Raw genomic sequence first — 23,575 nt, 5'->3', positions numbered from 1 at the left:
CATCTCACAGGTGCCTTCCAGATGTGAAAGAAAGTACAGCATTTACACTTTTGTCAGCTTAAAGTAAACCAATCATGTTCAGCTCTGCCAAACCTTGTAGCTACACCTGGAGCAGCTTTAACTAATTTTTTGATGTGCAGTATTTGAATTACAGAATGATTTTTTTACTTTTTTTTTCACAGCAGCCACGCCATTTGCACGTGGCAGGAAGCCACCACCTTTATAGAGCGTCTTTGCAGCACAGTGAGCTTTGGTCTGTACCTGGGGCATAGACGGAGCTGAATGTTTGACCCAAGCTGTGTCTTTCCCCTCAGCCCCAAGGGCCAAGCATGGGGCTGAGGACCAAACAGTGTGGACCAGCTACTCCTCCTGCTGGACCTGGCGCTGACACTGGCCAGCCCAGCCCTCCTTTCTGTAGAGGCCAGCGGCCAAGTTCTGAATGTTCTCATAGCTGAATTTCAGTATGGGTTTTGTATTGTTTGGTTATGTTACTCTTACCCTCCTGGTCCTGGATGCCTTACTGTTGACTGCAGTGAAAAGGCAAATTTTAACTATTATTTTAAGTTTCTGCATGCTTAGTATTTTGATTTCAGCACATGCCCTTAAAATGCTGGATCCCAGTTAAAATGAGATGGTTATTTCAAACTAATTGTATTCTTGAGGAAAGCCATAGAACAAAATGTGTTCAGAGAAATTTGACTGCATTTTCAGTTTTATTTTAGATTTTTCAATCCAGAGTAGTTGTTGGCAGCAGTATTATTGATAATGCTCTGTATTAGAAGCACACATGCAGATGAAACTAGAAGTTGTATAGTGGTGGTAGTGCCAGAATCTCCACAAGTCTTGTAGTGCCAATGGGGCTGTCAGAGCTGCTTAAAAAAGCTAGATAAGGGCATGCAAATAACTTTTAAAGACTATTTTTAGGCACTCTTGCTAAAGTTGTAACTTCACACCATATGAGTGTTGAGTCTCTCTCTTGAGATTGAAACACACTTTCAACAGAGAAGGTTTTGGGAAAATTACTGTAAATTTTTATTAGTACAGCTAGAAAAAAAACCACATTTGCTTGACTGTGACATTGCATGTTAGAAGTAAAGCCAACACCTGTTACCTTACGCTGAGGCTACACTTAAAAGAGGAACAGCATAGTTGTGATGATAGCCGTCAAGTCAGCACACAGGTACAGGGGAAGGAGGGCTATGTTTGCCTATTTCGTGTGCACACATAAAAAAAGCAGTATAAAAATACATTTATAAAATTACAAATTTCTTCTTTACATGGAATGTTATGTCAGAGATGGTTGTGGGGAAGGACAAGACCCAACTGCTCCATCCTGAAGCCATTTGCGATGAGTCTTCAGACTGATCCCTTACCAGGAGGGGGCTAGACCATAGGTGGAAGCAATCTCATTTCCTGGGAGGGACTGCTTGGAAAGTGGTGGCAGGCCAAACCCAGTCAATAAAAATGTGTAATTACATATTATCGTTTGGTAGCACTTATGTCTACGTGAAATGATGAGATGGATTCAGTGATTTGCTTCACAGAATTCAAAGCTGCTAACTATGTCAGCTGGTGGAGAGCTGAGGGCTGGGCTGTCCATTTCACAGAAGCATGTCTTTGTTTTCTGGAAAACAGACCTTGCTGAAACCTGTCACCAGACACATCAGACGGACAGATGGACAGGCTGGCTCTGACAGCCTCTGGGCAACCTCTCCTGGTATCTCTCAGTAACTGGCTCTGGGACTTTGGTCTGTGCTGCCCTACAGCTGCAGAGGTCCTGCCCCAGAGAAAAGCTGAAGTGGGGAGTGAGAGCTCCAGCTTCCATGTCCTTGAGGAAAGGGTGTCAATAACCTGTTTCATCTGTAATCTACTTGCATTGGAAAAACATGGTCATACCTTCCTTCTCTCATTTACAGCTGGGGAAAAAGATCATTTATATATTATAGTAAAACAAAGTCCTTAATGTATCATAAAAAAGACCCAAACCTAGCAAAGCCTGGAAGGGTTTTCTTTCTGTGCATGAAACAGTGATACAATAGTCACTTAAAAAGAGGTTCAGAATCCATAGCATAGTTATTGAATATTAATGTTGTCTAGTCTGTCTAACGTTAAAGCATGTTAAAGGAGAAGATAGTTCTATATATTAGTTGTAACATGATTAATAGTACCTGAAATGTCTGTTACTGAGCTTTTTTAATGCATGTTTCCACATACAGCAGTCATGGTATTGATAAGTTCCCATCATGTTTTCGTGGGGGTGTACCAGAGGTGGCAGAGAGAGTGGTTACATGCCTTAATCAGGATTCACAGCAGGCTGGGCACAGCACTAAACACACAGATTTTAAACATGTTAGTCCTGGTGGAATTTACCCTGTAATTCTGGGTCCTGACTCCTCCTGCTCTGGTTTCTCAAAAGCTGAGTGCTGTGCAGGACAGCACCTGCAGCAGATGGTAGACACGCTTCCCCACTAGGCACCATGAAGAGGTGCCAAGCTCCATTTAAACATTTTTGAACCAGACTCTCTCGGAGTCAAGGCCCAGCCTCTTAACTACCACAGAGTGGTCCACTATCTGGCTGCCAAGCATGTGAGCTGCTGTATTTTGCTTAGTGTCTAATACTCATTTGACTAGAAGCTGCAATCCAAGTCTTCTGTCATTCAGATTTTTCTGCCCTTCCAGTTATTTAGTCTTGCTAAGCAAAATGAAACTTTCAATGCAAGATACTATAAGAGACCTATCAAAAAATACCCAGTTTCCCAGTACTTGGGGTACTGGTCACACTGCATCTTTTGCTGTACTGAAAGCTGCATTTCCCATATTGCACCAGGTGTTCAAACTAGCTTACTGTGGGAGGGGAAACCATTGCAGTGGCATTGACAACTCTGTTATGTTTTTAGAAGGCTGGAGATGGTCAATGCATACTTTATATGCTGAACACATGATACAAAATGAAGGAAAAACAAGTGGGGCACAGATCTGACAAAGGTGTCATGCTGTCAAGACATGAGTGGTTCTTGGACATATCAAGACATTGGAAGCATCAGAAAATGAAGGGATAGAAACTGTCCAAAGAGTCTCAAGAGCTGAGCTGTGGTCTCAGGTGGTAGTTACAGGTCTGTTGTACTCGTCCATCTGTCTCCCTGCAGACGCCCAGGCTGGCTCTGTGAACAGAAGATGGTGCAGGGACAGAATGCTTTAACTCAGACACACCAGGAACACATGGCTGCACATCTGTGGAGACTGGTAAGTGTACCTTGATGTGTCTGTGCCACATGGATGCACAAACTTGTCGACCTCTTCCACACCCTCCAGCATGTGGCATGGCCATGCCCAGTGTGGCCCTTGTGAATAAGTGTCCCATCTGAATGCACAGAGTTCATTTCTCATGACAAGTGAGTGAAAATTCATATGCTACTTGAATAGTATTAAAATAGGTTATTTAAAAAGGTTTTTCTAGTCTGTGCTACTGCTTAGTTTGAATAGCTGAAAGGCAGAAAGTGGCTGATTCTTTTAAGCCTTTTGCTGTGTTTGGAATAGCACCACAACACAGTTAAAAGAGAAGTCAAAAGGATTGTTAATTTTACCCCAGAGTATATTCACCAGCAGAGGGTTTACCATTAACATACACTGTGTACTCCATACCTCCACAAGAAGAATAGATAAAGCTTGAAACTCTATTTCATGAGTTTCTGGACTGCAAAATCTTCACTGTTGAAGTGCTGATTCCTGTTTTTCTTTGTCTGTCAGCACAATTCTTACCATCTGAAGTTAGTTTAGCAGAAAGGTGTGGATGTATATTTGTCTTTCAATCCACTCAATAAAATGTGACACATTACTGTAAACTCCAGGTCCCAAAACTTTGGAAAAGCAGACAGAGCCCCAGGATGTTAAACCAAACAAAGTCCAGCGCCCTGCAGGTTGCTCACACACAAGTGGTCCTCCACTGTCACCCTGCAACGTGAAAGAAAGATAAAGTTTACAGAGGCTACACGTGGCCAGCAGTCATGGTTAAAGCTCTCTTGGTTCCCACAGCAATTTGCCTTTAGTAAGTACCTCAGCTGAAAAAACTGGCTGCTCTGCTGGACGGTCTTGGGCAATACTGTCTAGTGAGGCATCCCTGCCCATGGCAGGGGAATTGGAACTAGGTGATCTTAAGGTCCTTTCCAGTCCTAACTGTTCTATGATTTTATGTGATACCAGCAGCACACAGTGATACCAGTATTTATTCCCTGTTCTATTTATACAAAAAATTACCTGCAGAAGGCTCATTAAAATAACAAAAGAAATTAAAATTAAAAATTAATATAATAGTTAAGGAATACAGATAAACCTTCAAGAGTCATCAAGCAGCATTTCATTATCATAAACTGAAGCTGACTACTGCATCAATGATAATGAAAGTTGGGTTAAAATCTGTAAATAGGCAGTTGTGATTCCTGTAGTAGCTAAAGTATGCTATACCTAGTAAACATCACAGTACTTTGATTTCTAAAAGCAATTTTTTGGCTGTTAGTTTCTCCTACCATGCAAGAGTCCACAGTGCCAGACTCGTAGCCAGCACACAGCATCCTGCTGGTGATGGTTTTCATGTCGAAGTATGACTGGCATTGTTCTAAGGAAATGATGCGAACTTCTCCTTCTTGAAGCTTGAAAGGCACTGGAAAACAGAATTAAGCATTAAACTATACCCACATAAACACACAGATACTTAGTTACAATGGTTCTTTGAGATAGCTGAGTTATGTTTGTGTAAATTTGACTTAGTACATCAGGGAATCGGAATTCAAAGGTCATTGATATGATTTTAGTGCATTCAGGACACAGTAAATTGACTTCTTCATGGTGTAAACAGCTGACAGAGCTCAAATTCTAAGGAAAGTTGTTCTACTTACTGCATGAAATACTAAATGCTGTGTAACCATCTACTTTTAGATGGGTGGAACTGCTAGTAAATGGCCTATCCCTCACACGTGCAATTTAATTTTTGCCATATGTCTGGCCTGGCCACTTGAGGTGAAGTCCCACCTGAAGCAATTCTGAAAGGAAAATTTCCCTCTCCAGTGTACAGAACAACAACCTTCCCTTGTAGTTACTGGTGAAGGAAGAAACAATGGCTAAAGCGTTAATAGGGCTGCGGCCAGGATGATTTACATGATTCATTCAGAAACATTTTGTCTAAATGAGCAACCTGGTCTAGTGAAAGGTGTCCCTGCCCATGGCAAGGGGGTTGGAACTGGATGAGCTTTAAAGTCCCTTCCAGCCCAAACCAGTCAGTGATTCTGTGATAGCAACATCTGCTCTTGCCATGGGACCCAAGGATTGCAGTGGGCACAGAACAAGAAAACACACTAATGTTCTGTTTGGAGAGACAAAACCAGCACTTGTGATTATGCCTTTTGATTCAGGGAGATTTTCACTCAGCCTGCTTGCCAGTGTTTCCAGTGCATTCCACTTTCACTGAACTAAGAATGTCCCCTCCCCCCTTCTCAGTACAGTTCCTAATACAACCTAAACCAGTAAAACAACCAATTCAGGTGACTTTCTTGATAAGAGTTTCTAGAGCCTCAGTGTTTTTTTAAATCAATCCACTTGTCTAAGTAAGGATTAAAGAGCATAAATTCAAGCTGCTGGTTTGAAAAAGCTAGGCTCTAGTCACAGCTAGATCCCTCCATGAGTAGTTACAGTTCCCTAGTATTTAATAAGGCCCAGTAATAATATACATGGATAAAGCTTTGTAATAGGATCGCTTATTTGATTAATTCAGTAGAAGGTTCACATATTTTTCCAAGGGTCCCAGAAATATTCAACTTACTTTTGTTGCCCATGTGTCCCCAGCCTGTGATGTAGCAGTAGGTATCTGGCCGAACCAGCTGGTCCTTGCTAGGTAAACAGACAGGTCTTACATAGCTTGTCTCATTGACGTCCTCATCTAGTTCCACGACGCTGATATCATAGTCTACCACTGCTCGGTTGTAGCGTGGATGGAGGATAATGGTCTTCACTAGTCGGGTCTGCATGAAGACTGATGGGTGATCAAGATTGCTAATCCCAAACACTACTTTCCAAACAGCTGCATTTTCTCTCCTTTGAAAAGAAAAGAAAACTTGGGGAATTGTAATCAAACAAGAGCATTCTTTTAAACTAAAATACCCAATAATTTTTTCTTCCTGACATTTTGCAGATTACACTTTGTAAACAATTATACATAAAATACTACAAGAAAAAACAAATCCTTAGGCATCATTACTTACAGCTAAAATCTGAGCAACAAAATGCAATGCTTTCCATTTCCTTCTTGTCTGTTACCAAATTAAAGCTCATACCTTCAGAAGACATGTGACCACCAATTAGTTGGTGTATTATGCCAAAGGCTCTCAAAATCATTTCTTGGAGCCTGCCCAGGTCTTTGGTGCTCCCATACTCACTGGTGGGCATGTACAAGTTTCACTGGGGTGACAGCACTGTTCAGTAGTGAGCTGCTGACAGCCATGAGTCTCGCTGGAATCCCAAAGAGTCTCAAAGAAGCAATGCTATTACAAGAATTACCTCTTTTACAATAGCCATGGGACAAGTCCCTTATTTATTGGGCATTCAATCTGTGCCAAGCATACTTCCTATGCCTTGCATCGAAGGTTGCTCTGACTCCTACAGCTCTTAGGATTTTTTTGCTAAACATACAAGATCACAAAAAAATGATGCACATGATACAAGTGGGAAGTCTGAGTGAGTGTCTGTTGATATACACAAGAAACACATAGACTTTACAAAAGGCTTTGGGGGTGTAATCTCTTGATCATAACTGGTCACAGGATAAGGCACAGGTTTCTAATTAGTCTGTGATTCTAAAACCCCTCCAAAGTCAGCATTTTTCATACCTGATGAAATACAGTTCCATGTAACTAAGCTCCTTTGACAAGATTGACGCTTCCTCAAAGCAGTGTAAATCAAAGCATGCAAAATTTCAGCTTTTCACAATGCTCAGCAGGACTGTAATTTCTATAATTTGTAAAGAGATTTGGCTGCTAAAAAGGGTATTTTTGCATTATCTTAAGAGCTGCATGAAAATTCTGATATTTCAGACTAAAATGATCATTTCACCATCATGATCAGTTAGTGAGTTTTTCCCTAAAGTTCCAAGATCAAGTGCTAATAATATTCACTTACTACTGTGGTTATGAACACTGTAAAAAAATCACTGCTCAGAGCAATGAGCTAGTCACAGCTAGAAGGCACAAGTAAAAGACCTTACAGTCAAGTAAAAGACCTTAATGCCTTGGATGCTTTGGTGTAATGCATTTCAAGTCAATCTTGACAAAACTCTGGGGACTGTACTAATAAACTAGCAAAGGACATGATGTTTCATGTAGCTCTTTCCATTTATGCCCTCTACAAGTATTCATGAGTATTTGCATTAATACTTTCTGCTGCATTATAGTTATATGCTTCTCATACTTTGTATCCCAAACCTCACACGAACTTCATAAAATGCTTCACAAAATGAAACATTTTGTCTGAAGTACTGGAGCACTTTAAAATCTGCTTTAACTGTTGGCTTACCTGGTTGGTTTGGTGACTATTTAAATACTGTGTATCAAGAAAGCTTCATGACATCAAGAATGATATTGCCCTTGCTGTATCAAGCTATACAAATGCAGGACTTACTTAAAGATTTCAGGCCACTAGGACTGTAGCCTCAAATTTATTTGGAGAGGCAGAAGAGAAAAAAGTTCATAGAACTCCTCAATGAATTATTAAAGTAAAACATTGTCCTGGGCTCCTGGTACTTTAAGGCATTTGGAACACAAATGTGAAAGAGACCTTTAACATGCCGCACTCTGAGCTCACACAGGTATTGTATAGCCCTAAATGAGGGGTAACAAATAGCAAAGAGCTCAGTGTTTCAGAAATAAAGACAAAACTGAAATTATTTCTGAAAAGGGGGATGATTAATGTTTTAAAGAAATACCAGTCATGAGACGCTTACCACAGAATTTCTGCTGGCTTGAACAGGAAGAAGGGCGTTTAGTGTAGTCTAACATAATTTCCAATGAGCAAGTACCAGCTTAATGCAGGATTAAGCACTGATGACAACCACCTAGCAGAGAACTACTTGCTAACTACATCAGAAAACACACATTTCGGCTATCTTTAGAAACCCAACTGAGTATAAGACAAAAGAAAGGAGGTAATAAACTTAGCTCCAAAATCTGTAGTTCATTAAAATTAAATGCTTGTTAGCACTGAAAAGGTGTCAATTACCAAGACAATTCCTAAGACATGGAAACTTCCTCTGCACTCCAGACTGTCCATCCACCAGAGGACCTCAGATACCAGGAGGTACTGAATAGTTAATACTGACTTTTTAATGACAGCACCCCTAATAAAGGAGTGGAGTCTTTATAACTAGAAAAGGCAGTGACTTCAATATGTCAGTTGCATTGTAAGTAAATACCCAGTTTCTAACTAGTGGCCACAGCATTTTTCCAGGGTTATTTCTATGCTGGTGTCCAGAATTACTTTCTTAATCTATAGCAGTTGTATGAGAGCTATAGGATTAATGTTTTGTTCTTCATTTTCCTGTTTCCTGATGAAAGTCAGGGCATCTTCATTTAGCTTTCATTAGTAGAGGTGCCAGCAATGAATAATAAAGCACGTCAAAACTTAAGCTAATGCTTAAGAATCATAGAATCATAGAATAGTTAGGGTTGGAAAGGACCTTAAGATCATCTAGTTCTAACCCCCCTGCCATGGGCAGGGACACCTTACGCTAAATCATATCACCCAAGGCCTCGTCCAACCTGGTCTTGAACACTGCCAGGGATGGAGCATTCACAACCTCCCTGGGCAACCTATTCCAGTGCCTCACCATAGCATTCACTTTGTTTTAGTCTCCTAAAACCAGGCCTCCGCGATTTGCCTGACTGCCATTCTACAAAGGTCACTACCTACTCCAGTGTGTTTGGTAGAGGGGGGAGGACTTGGTTAATTCATTTGTGCAAATTTATATGAACAGTAAAACTCTCTGAGCCCTCTCACCCTTCAAAGCAGTGTGCTACTGTCAAGACCCATCTCTTCGCAATCAAAACACAGCCACATATGTGTCCGCTTGGCTCACTCTGCAGGGAGCATTGCCATGGCCATCGGCCTGGGCGACTGGTCCTACCACCGAGGATCCTCTTGTTCATGCGAGCAGCTGGGCGACGGCCACAGTCTAGTGAGGAACAGACGCAGAAGGGAATTACCACAAAGTTACTATTGCTACCATGAAGGCAGCATGTACAAGACCTTCTACAAGGAAAATGTGGACACAATTATATTAACAGTCATGAAATTACACTGAATAACAGAGAACATTAAATACTGAACCACCACACAATAATATCACAGAATCATAATATGGTTTGGGTTGGAAGAGACTTTCAAGATCATCCAGTTCCAACTCCCTGCCATGATCAGGGACACCTTCCACTAGACGAGGTTTCTCAAAGCCCCATCCATCCAGCCTGGCCTTGGACACTGACAGGGATGGGGCAGCCACAGCTTCTTTGGCAACCTGTGCCAGTGCCTCACCACCCTCACAGGGAAGAGTTTCTCTGTAATATCTAATTTAAACCTAACCCTCTTTCAGTTTAAATCCATTCCTCCTTGTCCTATCCCTACATGCCCTTGTGTGAAGTCCTTCTCCCACTTTCTACCAAACACACGGAGCCATTTTTATCCTTCCTATATCAAAGGATTTTCTCTCCTGATACTAATTTAACCAGCTCAGCCTGAAATATTAACCAAGCTAAGCTTGGGATCCTGACTTCCTTTCTGTCAGGGATTACCAGGCTGCCCTTAGGAAGGTGTCCTGGGTTTAAGTCCTTGTCATTCTGTCAGCTAGCAACATGCCTGGGCTACTCTGTACTATCCGGAAGAACTGATTCTGGAAAATCTGCTCAGCAATAATAAGGCTTTTCTTAAGCCGGGTGTCAGGTGAATGTCACACTGTTTACTCAGCTACATGGCAGCAATCTTGCTTGGCCTATGGAAATTACTAAGGGAAGAGATACGAAAATTTGAAGCCATTCCAGTACTCTATAAGCCACTTCCAGTGGAAATTACACCAGATTGCCATCTGCCAGACAGTTACTTTTCTGAAATAGCCCTCCACTTCTGTTTCACTTTACATTCTGGATTTGTAAGATAGCAGACATTATTTATCCTGTTTATACTAGGTCTGATTTAAAGATCAAAAGAACACTACCTGTTTCTGCAATCAGCCTCCCAAGGGAGGAGCAATGGTTATTTGTAACCTGTAATTCTTACTGTGTTCACTTAACTTCAGAGGGAAATGGGTTTTAAATGTACTTAAAGCAACATATGTCAGAAGCAGACACCTTTGACAGGCTCATATAAGGGTTGGGGCTTTTTCTGATCAAAGTAGTAAATGTTTTGATTAGTTTCCCATATTTAGGTCATGCTTGGTGATTAATTTTCCCTGTGTCAAGCTAATTCATAATTTAAGTGTTCTTCAACAAAGCTCTCCCTGTCTGTAGGACAGGATTTCACTGACGATGAAGAATTTCTGCATTTTCAAACCACTTAAACTTGCACAATCTGCTGCGTCTACAGACTTGTCTGCAGCTTTCTGCTTCAGATTCTCCTGTCCCCTTGAGCTTCACACTAAATGGCTTCAGCTCCCAGGCAGATAGCCTGCTAACCACTCAGCATGAAGTTTTATCAAGGTAATTTTTGAAGCCTGACTGCTGACAAAATTTGTTCTGTGGGAGCAGGACTGCAGTACATAGCCTTCTAGTCAAAGAAGAAGAAAAGCTGATGAAACAGAATAGCATAGAGGGGGAAAAAACACTGCAAAACTGGATGTTGCAGAAGTCTAGTCAAATTTCAGAATGAATCCACACTAAACATTTGTATTTGTTAATGTAATTTAGCACATCTCGAAAAACATCTTTGTATTATACGCACTTCTCTCTTACCTGCTTTAGTGCAGAAGAGAGCCACTTTGCTTCTGCTCCGACACATCTGTCTAAATATTAAAACAAAAACATGGTGGAAATTTCAATTAATGGATGTAATTTTTGTCAATTTGAACATCAGCACAGGTACTCAGTACTCGTTGTGAACCAGCTGTGAAAAACCACACAAACTGCAAAAAGAAACACAAAGAGCTTCTTACGCCAGATCATCTGTGATTTCCAGTGTCTTCCTGGAGGTAAAGCAAAGTACTAGTTCAGCTTTACAATGCATTCTGTGAGTGGGTGCTACATGTTCTGCAGACTGCTTCACCCTCTGGGCACTGACCCAGCTCTGAGGTTAGCTGGGTTGTACAGACTGCCAAGTCTTAACTTAATGGCACCTAAAAGCACAGGAATTGCCCCTCTCCTCTTCCTTACAGCTGAAGGATAGAATTGTCTTTGAAATACCTTTGATAACAGATGACCTTTCATACCCTAAACATTTGGGCAGTTTGAAAAAACAGGAAGTTTGCAAAAGTATTGCAACAACAAATATGCTCATTGCTGTTAGACTTTTTTTCATGTAAGAGAGGAAAGAAGGGATTCTTTGTCAAAGGGACATCCTTGTAAAACAGTGAGCATTGCTGCTCAAACAGCTGACTGCCTTTTGATTTCCACCACTTTCATTCCTACTTGTATATGTGCTTTTCTGAGGCAGATGCAGAGCTAATTAGACTGGATACCCACGTTATCTGCCCCCCAGGTAATTCACTGAAGGCTGTAATCTCAGTAGGTAGGCAGCATCTTTAGAATTTCAACACCTATGAAGGGCTTCATTTAAGTCATAGATACTAATGTGGGCGCAAGAAGAGTGCCAGAAGCTCACCAGATGAGTTTTAATCTGTGATTTGACCAGACCTCTGTCCCTTGCATTGCACATGCCACAGTCATATACTGCGCAAAGCAGTCTACTTCCTGTTCCTGAAAACATGGAACATAAAATTCTGTTTCTAGAGGTAGAAAACCAATTTCAGGGAAGAAAATTCTGTGCACAGTTTTGAGGAGCATTTGCACCCCATAAAAAATTTTACAGAATATAATATAGACTCATGTTTCACACTCATTTTTTTGACTTATCATGTAGCCAGCTCTAAAAGAGAAACCTTCAATACTTCGATCTCATATGTATGCATAGCCTTCACTGTGCCATTCCCTCTTATCAAAATGTTGTGAAACTATTGGTGCATTTCTTAGTTCTTGCCCAAGTTCCCAGGAGTCCAGGAGCCTGACAGCTCCTGTAAACATACAACATACTCCACAGCACAGATGTTTTACATGCTGAAGTTGACCCAGATGAATACACCTGAACTGCAGGTCCTGGTCCTGTCTTGGCTTCATGTTGAGAAGAGACTAAACACATATTGTCCCCTGTGCAACTTGCTTTATACCAGAAAGCAAGCCAGGGACATGATAAGTGAAGCAGGCCTGCAGGTCCTCCAGTGGAATGATGGGGAGATAAGTATGGGGTGTACCTGTCCTGTAGTACATGCACAACCACTGAGAGACATTTAGGCAGGATGCCTGATGCAGTCAAACCAAAACCAGCTTCACTCTTCACTTAGCTTCTCACTTTGTGTTACCCATTTTCTGGATTCAAGGAGACTGGAAGATACTACATTCCTACATACTACTTTAATCTGTCTTAATAGCTTTATCAATAATACTCATTACTGATGTTTTTTATTCCTTTAACTTGTACTTTGGGTGAAACTAGATCTTCTGCTACTAGATATTGTAACTCAGAGGCTCCAAATCCATCCCTTCACACACACTTCCTAGCAGACCACTCTCAAATACAGCAAAGCACCTTGAAATTTCTGCTTTGTACTTTGGTGACTGAACAGACAATGACTGTGGAGCTGCCTTTCCGTTTGCCAATGTGTTTATTCTTGTATTAACCTGGAGAAAAGCATTTAGATACCATTAGGCTAGTGGAAAGAGACAGTGAGAAAGGAGAGGAGTTAAAAAAGATTTTCAGGTATCGGGCACCATCCTGTAATTACCTTCTTCTAGATGAAGAAATAAAAAGGAATTTAAATGAATCATAGAATCATAGAATAGTTAGGGTTGGAAAGGACCTTAAGATCATCTAGTTCCAAGCCCCCTGCCATGGGCAGGGATTCCTCACACTAAACCATGTCACCCAAGGCTCTGTCCAACCTGGCCTTGAACACCGCCGGGGATGGAGCATTCACAACCTCCTTGGGCAACCCATTCCAGTGCCTCACAACCCTCACAGTAAAGAACTTCTTCCTTATATCCAATCTAAACTTCCCCTGTTTATGTTTTAACCCATTACCCCTTGTACTATCAGTACTGTCCCTAATGAAGAGTCCCTCTCCAGCATCCCTATAGGCCCCCTTCAGATACTGGAAGGCTGCTATGAGGTCTCCACACAGCCTTCTCTTCTCCAAGCTGAACAGCCCCAACTTTCTCAGCCTGTCTTCATATGGGAGGTGCTCCAGTCCCCTGATCGTCCTCGTGGCCCTCCTCTGGACTTGTTCCAACAGAACCATGTCCTTTCTATGTTGAGGACACCAGAACTGCACACAATACTCCAGGTGAGGTCTCATGAAAGCAGAGTGGAGGGGCAGGATCACCTCCTTCGACCTGCTGGTCATGCTCCTTTTGATGCAGCCCAGGATACCGTTGGCTTTCTGGGCCGCGAGCTCACACTGAAGCCGGCTCATGTTCATTTTCTCATCAACCAACACCCCCAAGTCCTTCTCCGCAGGGCATCAGCCCACCTCACAAGTGTGTCAAGGTCCCTCTGGATGGCATTCCTTCCCTGCAGCGTATCAACCGAACCACACAGCTTGGTGTCATCGGCAAACTTGCTGAGGGCGCACTCAATCCCACTGTCCATGTCAGCGACAAAGGTGTTGAACAAGAGTGGTCCCAACACCGATCCCTGAGGGACACCACTCGTTACTGGTCTCCAGCCGGACACTGAGCATTGACCACAACTCTGTGTGTGGCCATCCAGCCAGTTCTTTATCCACCGAGTGGTCCATCCATCAAATTGATGTCTCTCCAATTTAGAGACAAGGATGTCATGTGGGACAGTGTCGAAGGCTTTACACAAGTCCAGGTAGATGACATCAGCTGCTCTACCCCTGTCCATCAGTTCTGTAGCCCCATTATAGAAGGCCACCAAATTGGTCAGGCAGGATTTCCCCTTAGTGAAGCCATGCTGGCTGTCACCAACCACCTTGTTTCTATGATTCTATGTGCTGGGATTTATGCATGGATACCTTCGGAAAAAAAGAGCTTGTCAAAGGGAGTTTATCATCCTCCACTGATAATTTATTGTCCACATCAGTGAAACCGATCTCATTTACCTATTACTTACCTATTCACTAGAAGAGCATGTAAAGTCGATGCATTTTTATTCTTCCAGTCTGAGTGCAGATTCAGCCATTTTTGATGCTGCATTTCCTCATTCTCTATTACAATTTCTGTTTTGGATGGTCCCCTGAAACAAAGACACTCATAAATCTTCCAGTAGGTTTCTATGTTACACTAATGAAGGTGAAGAGGCCTTAATGCCTCCTGTTTACTCTAAAGACATACAGCTGAATGTTATGTCAAAGCCACTTGTGGCAGAGTCATAATTAGAGGAATGAAATCACTCCAAGAAGCCAGGCCAGCTAACATATTACTGTCAGTTATGCTGTATTTTTTGACGAGAACCGGAACTGGAATCAGAAACACTAAGAGCCTTTACTGTAATGCACACATTGTCATACTGTTTCTACAGCTGCCTGCAAACAGACAAAAAAAACCCAAACATTTTTTATATGCATATTCATATTTTCTTATGTTCCTATCTTTGCAAATCCATTAAAATTTAACAGTTTAGAGCAGTCTGGCTCTTGTTAATAATACTTGACAGTATCTCTAAGTCCAAGATGTCTGCTTTGCGAAATAGAACAAATCATGGATGACAATGTCAAACCTATCCTTCTGCAACAAATTAACAGGAATATGAAAGTAAGTTAGAATGCTTCACCAGGAAATGTTTTCATATATCCACTTCCCCAGTTTAGTTATTGCCTGATAGACTCAAGCCACTGAAGAAGAAATTGCTGTTTTAGTAAATCTCAAATGCTGAACGGGAAAAAGAGTATTTTTTTAAAATGGCTTTACAAGTCATGCAGCTTTCCAGCACAGAACCATCCATGATTAGCCGTCAGTCTCTGTCGATGATAAGGACTTTCAAGGAGTGCTTTTCTAAACCCTGGTCAAAGGCCAAATTCTACATCCTAGGTCATCAAAAAGAGAATGAGAAAGGTTTGGAAAACCTGAGATGTGTCCCAACACTTGCCTCTGAAGCCTATCTCTCATGGCAGTAGCTAGAAATGCCAGCCAGGTTATGAGCTTGTTTTTAACTCCAATTTCAGTCTTAACTGTATTTCTTTTTAAATATTTACAAAAGTGCAGCAACCTTTACTCGCTTGACTGCATAAATTAATAAAGATCAAAGAGTTCTCTTCTGTGCTAAAGTTGTCAGTGCAACCACATGGAAATGTTTTCAGCAGGGCTGGCAGAACTGACTAGGCTCCGAGATCACAGCCCACGATCCTGCCTGTAACATGACTTATTTTTCAGAACCTTCTCTGGGCATATTAAACAAAACTTATTCCATGATCTACTACCGAGAATGTGCAGGCAGATATAACAAGCACTTTTAAAGACTGCATTTTTTCCTCATTTAGAGAAAGCTGTTTGCTGCAAAAAAGAGCAGCACTTTCTTCCTCAGTGCCTGCTTATAGCAGACACATAAAATTCTCCTTTCTTCTTTTCCATCATTTGCTTATTTCCCACTCTCTCCCCAAAAAACATACACAAACCTTTTCTTCTTAAGATGACATCCTGCCTTATGATCATCTGGGAACGATTATAGTCACCATTTCATAATTGTGTGCAGTCGTATTTCATGTAGCTGTAAACAGTGCCTGATCTACAAAATGTGTAACTCAAAAACGTGCTAAAAGTTGCAAATGTTATGCCATCTGATGGATCCAAATTCTACATTATCCCACATACCCAATTATTTTGCTGAAACCTGCAGTTCTGAATTACAGTGCGTGATGCTATAATCATCGTTAAGCAGACATGCACTTCCAAACCAGGGCAACAATCTACAAGACACTTAACCCTGTATGAGATTTTATTATTATTAATACAAGCTATTGTACTTAGTAAAATTATAGCTATGCCTTTTTGCCTTGGTGGTCACAGCTTGATGTAATACACTTAAAATCTGCAGCTAATTTATGTCTTAAGAAAGCTCTCTGTAAACATTTATACAGCATTCCCCCCTTGATGATTTTTATTTATGGTTTTCTTTCAAATAGGCAAGGGCTACCACTTCTAATTAGCAACAGGCAGAATAAAAGGGACCTAAGAATCTCATTTCTAGCTGAAGAAAGCTGGAGTCAATAGCTAACATCTGTAGAAACCAGAGCATTCTGGCAGCTGCCAGAGAGTGAGAGAACACAAGCTAAGTACGTTAGAGGAGAAGGACTTGGGCTGGTATGAACTTCTGAGTCTAAGACTTACAGCAATCCAGCAAGGGGATGCTATGCCAAGTGCATATGTTACACCAGGGACTGTAAAGCACTCAGAGAAAAGGAGGTATATAGAGTACTTGGGACTCATTTCAGCTAGACCCTGTGCTCCAGAAATGCAGCAGGTTCTACTCAGCCCCTCCTGTAGCTGTAGCACACAATTTTTTCTGTGCACACACTCTAAAGAAAGGGAAGAAGGATTTTTTCAATGGGCAGAGCCACATCAACTCATAGTGTATAATTTCTTCATAAGAGTATTTTGCTTTACTGAGTTTCTTACAGACTGCAATGACAAGGCTATAGCTGCCAATTGAGATATCAATCTATTATTTGAGTTCAAATTTAGCTCTCTTGCCAATTTTTTTCTTTTTTAGTGGCCTGACAAGGTTGACCTGAATGAAGCCATTCTGCACAAAAGTCTTGTGTGTGGCCATATGTAATATCTTTCACAATTTCAGGCAAGCAAAACAAAGAACCTTTTTTATTAAACACTTTCAGAAAGCTCTGCCGCTACTTGAAGAGGAGTTAAAAGGTGGTGGAATCAAGCTTCTCTCAGTAGTGCTGCATGGTAAAACAAGGGGAAATGGTCTAGAGCTGCAGCTCTGGAGATTCTTAGAAGATGAAAAATAAACACTTTTTCACTAGGAAGGTGGAGTAGCCCTGGACAGAGAGACTGTGGAATCTCAATCCACCAACGTTTTCAAGACTTGGCTAAACACAGCAGTGGTTGAGCCTACCTCGTTTTGCCAATAGTCCTGCTTCAAAAGGGAGATGGCCTAGGTGTTCTCCAGATGTCTGCTACAGTGGGGACTTCATGATTCTGTTCCTCAGTACAAATACACTGTACTGATCATTACCTATGCTGAAGAGCTTAATCTTAAAAAAACCCTAACAGTTACTTGAAGAGGTTTTTTGTACATAACAGCATCTTTTAACACTACAATACAGTCACTGAAATATCTGTATCACTTCAGTATGTTTGTTAGTTATATCTGTAAACATAAGACATCCATGCCACGATAACAATAATGCATGCCTTACGAATGATCATCTTTAGATGAGGTCTTCCACCATGCTTTTAAGATAAATTACAAATCCTACCTGAATCCACATGACCTTGTAACATCTCGTGGTGCTATTTGGATGGAACCATTTGAGTACTGAAATATTATTTTAAAACCAATGGGATTATAAGACTCTTATTGAATAGACCACATAAATTTAACTGTCTCATATGTGTCACATTATATATGTGCAATAAATCTTTATATCCAGAAGAATGATAGAGCTCCTAAGTTCAAACCACTCAAACATAATACTCAATGAGTATTTAAGGTGACTGTAATCTCAGTCTATGGATTTCTCCAAGATCATACCAAAAGTGCCATAGCTCAGTAAGTTTACAATAGACACGCAACCAACAGCAATGTTTTATCATTCCACACACACACACACATTTGATGTGACAGAAATACCAATCTTAGAGGTAAAAGACAAGTTTGTCTTTCACCTAGATTTTCACTAGATCCTCTGCACTATTTTCAGGAATAAAACGGGACTAGGACCTATGAAAAAAATCCTTCCACACTCAGCAGTTAACCAAAACAGTTAACTATCAGAAAATTCAGATGAAAGAGCTCTTACGAGGCCATCTGATCCATTCCCCTAATCCAAAATGAGATAAACTGTATCTAAATTCTTCCTGACAAATATCTGTCTGCCCTATTTGTAAAACTCTCTAGTGATGGAGAGAATTCTTAGCATTTCCAGGCAATATATTCCAGGATTTAGAGTTAGCAATTTTTTTTCTGCTGTTTGTTCTAAATCTTCCTATCATTTTAAGCTCATTATTTTGTTCTTGTTTCCTTCAGAAATGGAGAACAATTTATTCCTTACATCTCTGCATCAATATTTTACATGTTTGAAGGTTCCTATACCTCCTGACCCCTGACTGACCGCCCAGACTTTTCAACTTTTCTTCGTGGACCATGCTTTCTAGGCCTCTGGTCATTCCTGCTGTCTTTGAACTCTCCCCATCTAATCAAAATCTAACACAAGCTGAATACGCCAGAAGGATAACACATAAACACTCCTGGTTAATTCAGGCCATTTCTCCCATCTGTCAAAAAAATTGTTAATTTCTAATCCTGTCCTCCAAAATGCTTTCAGGTCCTCCCAGCTTGATGCTGAATGGGAAATTATTAAGCGTGCTCTCCACTCTACCCTCTGAATGACTCATGACAACACTGAATATCATACTAAATCCACTGGGATGTGTCGAGCCCTCCACTAATACATCTTTATGGTTTGAAAATGAATCAGCAGTCTTGTATCATTTAATCTCTGTTCATATCTTGTTACTTATGATAGAAGTCATTTCACATAGTGAAAAAGTGAAAAATATATCACATTTACTCTTTCTTTCTGTCCTGGGTTCAGCAGTAGCAGTCATTTTTCTCCTCCTTGGTAGCTGGTGCAGTGCAGTGTTTTGACTTTCGGCCTGGGAACAGAGCTGATAACAATGATGTTTTGGTTTGGCCAAGGACTTTGTGAGCCTCATGCTCTGCCATGGAGGAGGGGAAGCCAGGAGGAAGCAGAGACAGGACACCTGACCCAAACTGACCAAAGAGGTATTCCATACCACAGCACGTCATGCCCAGAAGGGCTGGGAGACTGCAGGGTTGGAGGAGGTATGGGTCGGTGCTTGGTCGGGCTTGGGGGGGGGGGGGGGGGGGGGGGGGGGGGGGGGGGGGGGGGGCGAGTTATCAGTTGGCTGGTGGTGAGGTGTTGTATTCTCTTCCCTTGTTATTTCCTTTATCATTGTTATTATTGGTGGTAGCAGTAGTGATTTGTGTTATACCTTAGTTACTAAACTGTTCTTATCTCAACCCGGGGGAGTTGCATTCTTTTCGATTCTCCTCTCCGTCCCTCCGGGAGTAGGAGGAGGGCAAGAAGGGGGGGAGTGAGTGAACAAGCTGTCTGGCTGGGTTTAAACCATGACAATTCCCTATCCACAATGTCTCTGCCTTTTCAAGGAATAAAGGGAATCTGACATGACTTGTTATTGATAAATATATTCTGCCTGTCATTAAGATCCTATACTTCTGTAATTATTAGTTAATAATTGAAATTAGGTAACTAGCTTGTAAATCTCTGCATCTTCTTTTTCCCTTTTTAATGAAATATGGCATACCTAACAGTTCTCAGCCTTAGGTAGCCAGTCACCACAACTTCTCAAAACTATTGGCTACCATTATTGGCAGCCATACTGGAAATCTGCCATAGCCATAGATCTTAAAAGCTCTTGGACAAATTTCAGAAAAAATAACTACTTTGAAGAGCAGTTTATAACCTATTATTTTCTTACTTTAGCCCTAATTCTTAAATCTTTGCCATCTAAGAAGCTGTAACTTTGAACTACATCACCACTCTCTCTGGAGCACCGCTTCCAGTTTCAGGTCACTGTATAGCTTCTGCCTCAGCCAAGTTAGTTTTGCTGCTAAATCTAGCATGTTGAAAATCATGAAAAGCAAAGGGCATGTATAATTCTAACATTTCTAATTTCTTTAATCTAAGAAGTTCCCTTTAGTCTAAGGCAATTTCAAAAGAAGTTACTCAATGATTCTACAAAATCAGTCACATAAAATCAGAAAGGCAGGACATTTTAATTTGCTGCAGCACTTATGTCTACCAGAATGGGAAAGTCTAACTTAGATTTTTGCTAACTTTGCGAACTTCAACTTTAAAATTAGAATATTCCTTTAAGACATTGAATTTCAAGCTATGGATTCCCTTCTGTGTATTTAAGAAGGGTTTTTTTAGAATTAAAAAACAAAACAAAACCCAGTTTGTCTCCAACATTACAAATGTGCTCACAATAGGGCAAAGTAACATTTAGGGCAATATCATGACACAAGTTATGCCATCCAGAGAGACCTTGACACGCTTGTGAGGTGGGCTGATGCCAACCTCATGAGGTTTAACCATGCCAAGTACAAGGTCCTACACCTGGGTCGGAGCAATCCCAGGCACAGCTACAGGTTGGGCAGAGAAGAGATTCAGAGCAGCCCTGCCGAGAAGGACTTGGGGGTGTTGGTCGATGAGAAAATGAACATGAGCCGGCTTCAGTGTGCACTTGCAGCCCAGAAAGCCAACCGTATCCTGGGCTGCATCAAAAGGAGCGTGACCAGCAGGTTGAAGGAGGTGATCCTGCCCCTCTACTCTGCTCTCGTGAGACCTCACCTGCAGTATTGTGTGCAGTTCTGGTGTCCTCAACATAAAAAGGACATGGAACTGTTGGAACAAGTCCAGAGAAGGGCCACGAGGATGATCAAGGGACTGGAGCACCTCCCGTATGAAGACAGGCTGAGGAAGTTGGGGCTGTTCAGCCTGGAGAAGAGAAGGCTGTTTGGAGACCTCATAGCAGCCTTCCAGTATCTGAAGGGGGCCTATAGGGATGCTGGAGAGGGACTCCTCATTAGAGACTGTAGTGACAGGACAAGGGGTAACGGGTTAAAACTTAAACAGGGGAAGTTTAGATTGGATATAAGAAGGAAATTCTTTCCTTTTGGGGTGGTGAGGCACTGGAATGGGTTGCCCAAGGAGGTTGTGAATGCTCCATCCCTGGCAGTGTTCAAGGCCAGGTTGGACAGAGCCTTGGGTGATATGATTTAGTGTAAGGTGTCCCTGCCCATGGCAGGGGGGTTGGAACTAGATGATCTTAAGGTCCTTTCCAACCCTAACGATTCTATGAAATATAAAAGAAATAGTTTTCAAAGCATTCTAGCCTGCTATCTGCTGATCGCTGTGCACAACTTTCAAAGTTTATAGTATATAGTGAAACACAAGCAGCATTATGACTTGCATATTCAACCATAATGAAAAAAATAACCCACCAAAACCAAAAAGACCAAAATAGAAGGGAGGGACTAATTTTAGGTTATGAAGTTAATATTCTGTTTATCACTAAAACTAACATAATTTGGGATACTTATGTACAGCAATGTTTTTTTTTAATACCTCATTCTCCCTGTTCCATTGTGGAAAACTCTTACATGCATTAAATTGCAAGTTCAGAATAAAGTATAATTCATAAACTGGATTCCTTCTCCCTTCATGGTAACAGTAATATTCCTCTGTGCAGCTTCTGTAATTTGATTGTTTTAAGCCTCATCTGACAGCAGGCTTGAAAAAGGAAGCCTTGTCTTCTGCCAGAAAGTAATGAATAATGTGTGTATGGGCACTAATATAAAAACAATCAGGCCTATTTCAGAGCTGGAACAGCATCTGTTTCCTGCCTGTACTTACTTACTCTTTGAGATGTTTCTTGGTCTTGAGCAGAATTCTACGAAGCCATGGCTGTGCCATAGAATATGGAGCAAAACATCAAATTGATTGAAATCAGAGGAGTTTGAAATCTTAATATGAAGACATATGAAAATGGAGATTAAAAAAATTCAGAGCAGACACAAAATTAAAATGTGTATGATTAAATAGTTTTTTAATTGTTTGGTGGAAAGCAGGTAATCTGTATGATATTTCCAGTTTTCAAAATGTCTACTGTCTTATGTCCTGATAGACTACTTGATGCTATCAAGAATGAATTAATATGCTGAAAAAAAATATTTGCTTGCTTTTTCACTGTGTGCTGGTTTTGGCTGGGATGGAGTTGATTTCCTTAGTAGTAGCTGTAATGGGGCTATGTTTGGAATTTGTGCTGGAAACTGTTGATAACACAGGGATGTTTCAGTTACTGCTGAGCAGTGCTTACACAGCCTGAAGGCTATTTCAGCTCCTCACCCCACCCCACAGCGCACAGGCTAGGGGTGCACAAGTTGCTGGGACAGTTGATCCCAACTGACCAAAGGGATACTCAATACTATACGGCATCATGCTCATTGCATAAAGCTGGGAGAAGAAGGAGGAGGTGGGAGGATGTTTAGAGTAATGGTGTTTGCCTTCCCAAGTGACCATTACACATGATGGAGCCCTGCTGTCCTGGAGATGGCTGAACACCTGTCTGCAATGGGAAGTAGAGAATTTATTGTTTTGCTCTGCTTGCACCACAGATTTTGCTTTCCTTATTAAACTGTCTTATCTCAACACAGGAGTTTTCTCACTTTTACTCTTCTGATTTTGTCCCCCATCGCACTGTGGGGGCAGTGAGTGAGTGCTCACTTACTTGGGATTAGTTGCTAACCGGGGTTAAACCACAACATTGTCATTTGAGTCTCTGTAAGTTATAAGATTCAAGTAGCTAAACTTATAAAAAGAACATTTTGGGCCACCTAAATTGAAAACTTCAAATAAATATAGATTTTATTAGTAAGATGTCTTAATTCAACTTCAAATGAAATGCAAAGTTAAAAAAGTTAATTAACTGTTAATTTTAAAAACATGGGCACATTTTGCTTTTAACTAAAAAGTGAAGTGTTTCGTTTTAAAATGTTCAGAACAAAATAACTTGATTTCTCAGACTTTTTCCCCTGCTAAAACTATTCACTGAATTTGCATAAAATCTGCTTCTATTTTTGTTCAACATTTTCCTTTAGAGAGTTATTATTCACTAAGAAATGTTCCCATAGTTGTTCTGGTCATAACACATTAGTCTGAAAAAAACAATTCAGCTTGCAAATTCCAGAATGAGCTTTAAGGACCGACAGATGTAATATCTGTTTAGAGTTACACTGAGTAAATTTGACTTGGAAGCCCTTTTTGGGAAAATAAAAAACAAGGGGGTTCATAATGCCATTTGTACAAGCTGTGATGTAAAACAGTTTGAAAAAGGACTTGTGATCAATCACTACAATAAGAACACTTCTTTGGCTGGCAGTATTCATGTATCTTTCTATTTCTTTTAGTCAATAAAAGAATGATTGAGGTTGAAAGGGACCTCTGGAGGTCATCTGGTCTAACCCCTCTTGGTCAAGCAGGGCAACCTACACCCGGTTGCCTAGGAGCACATTCAGACAGGTCCAAGGTTGC

At 41.0% G+C, this 23,575-nt stretch overlaps 1 protein-coding gene across 2 annotated transcripts in view; it reads right to left on the bottom strand.

Annotated features, from left to right (window-relative positions):
• Positions 1–3,420: 3,420 nt before the first annotated feature.
• Positions 3,421–23,575, bottom strand: part of CORIN (corin, serine peptidase) — a 141,020-nt gene continuing 120,865 nt past the window's right edge. For both annotated transcript variants that reach the window (XM_062607533.1, XM_062607543.1), the window contains 6 exons: positions 14,371–14,493; positions 10,980–11,029; positions 9,037–9,211; positions 5,813–6,084; positions 4,524–4,657; positions 3,421–3,951 (listed from right to left, as the gene is read on the bottom strand). In XM_062607533.1, coding sequence (XP_062463517.1) covers positions 3,769–3,951; positions 4,524–4,657; positions 5,813–6,084; positions 9,037–9,211; positions 10,980–11,029; positions 14,371–14,493 — 937 coding nt within the window. In that variant the 3' untranslated portion in view covers positions 3,421–3,768. The remainder of the gene's footprint in view (positions 3,952–4,523; positions 4,658–5,812; positions 6,085–9,036; positions 9,212–10,979; positions 11,030–14,370; positions 14,494–23,575) is intronic.

Source organism: Pezoporus occidentalis, unplaced genomic scaffold, assembly GCF_034315485.1.
Source record: "Pezoporus occidentalis ecotype Australia unplaced genomic scaffold, CSIRO_AGI_Poc_V1 ctg1, whole genome shotgun sequence".
Classification (NCBI taxonomy): Eukaryota; Metazoa; Chordata; class Aves; order Psittaciformes; family Psittacidae; genus Pezoporus; species Pezoporus occidentalis.
This window is presented reverse-complemented; position numbering and strand designations above follow the sequence as displayed.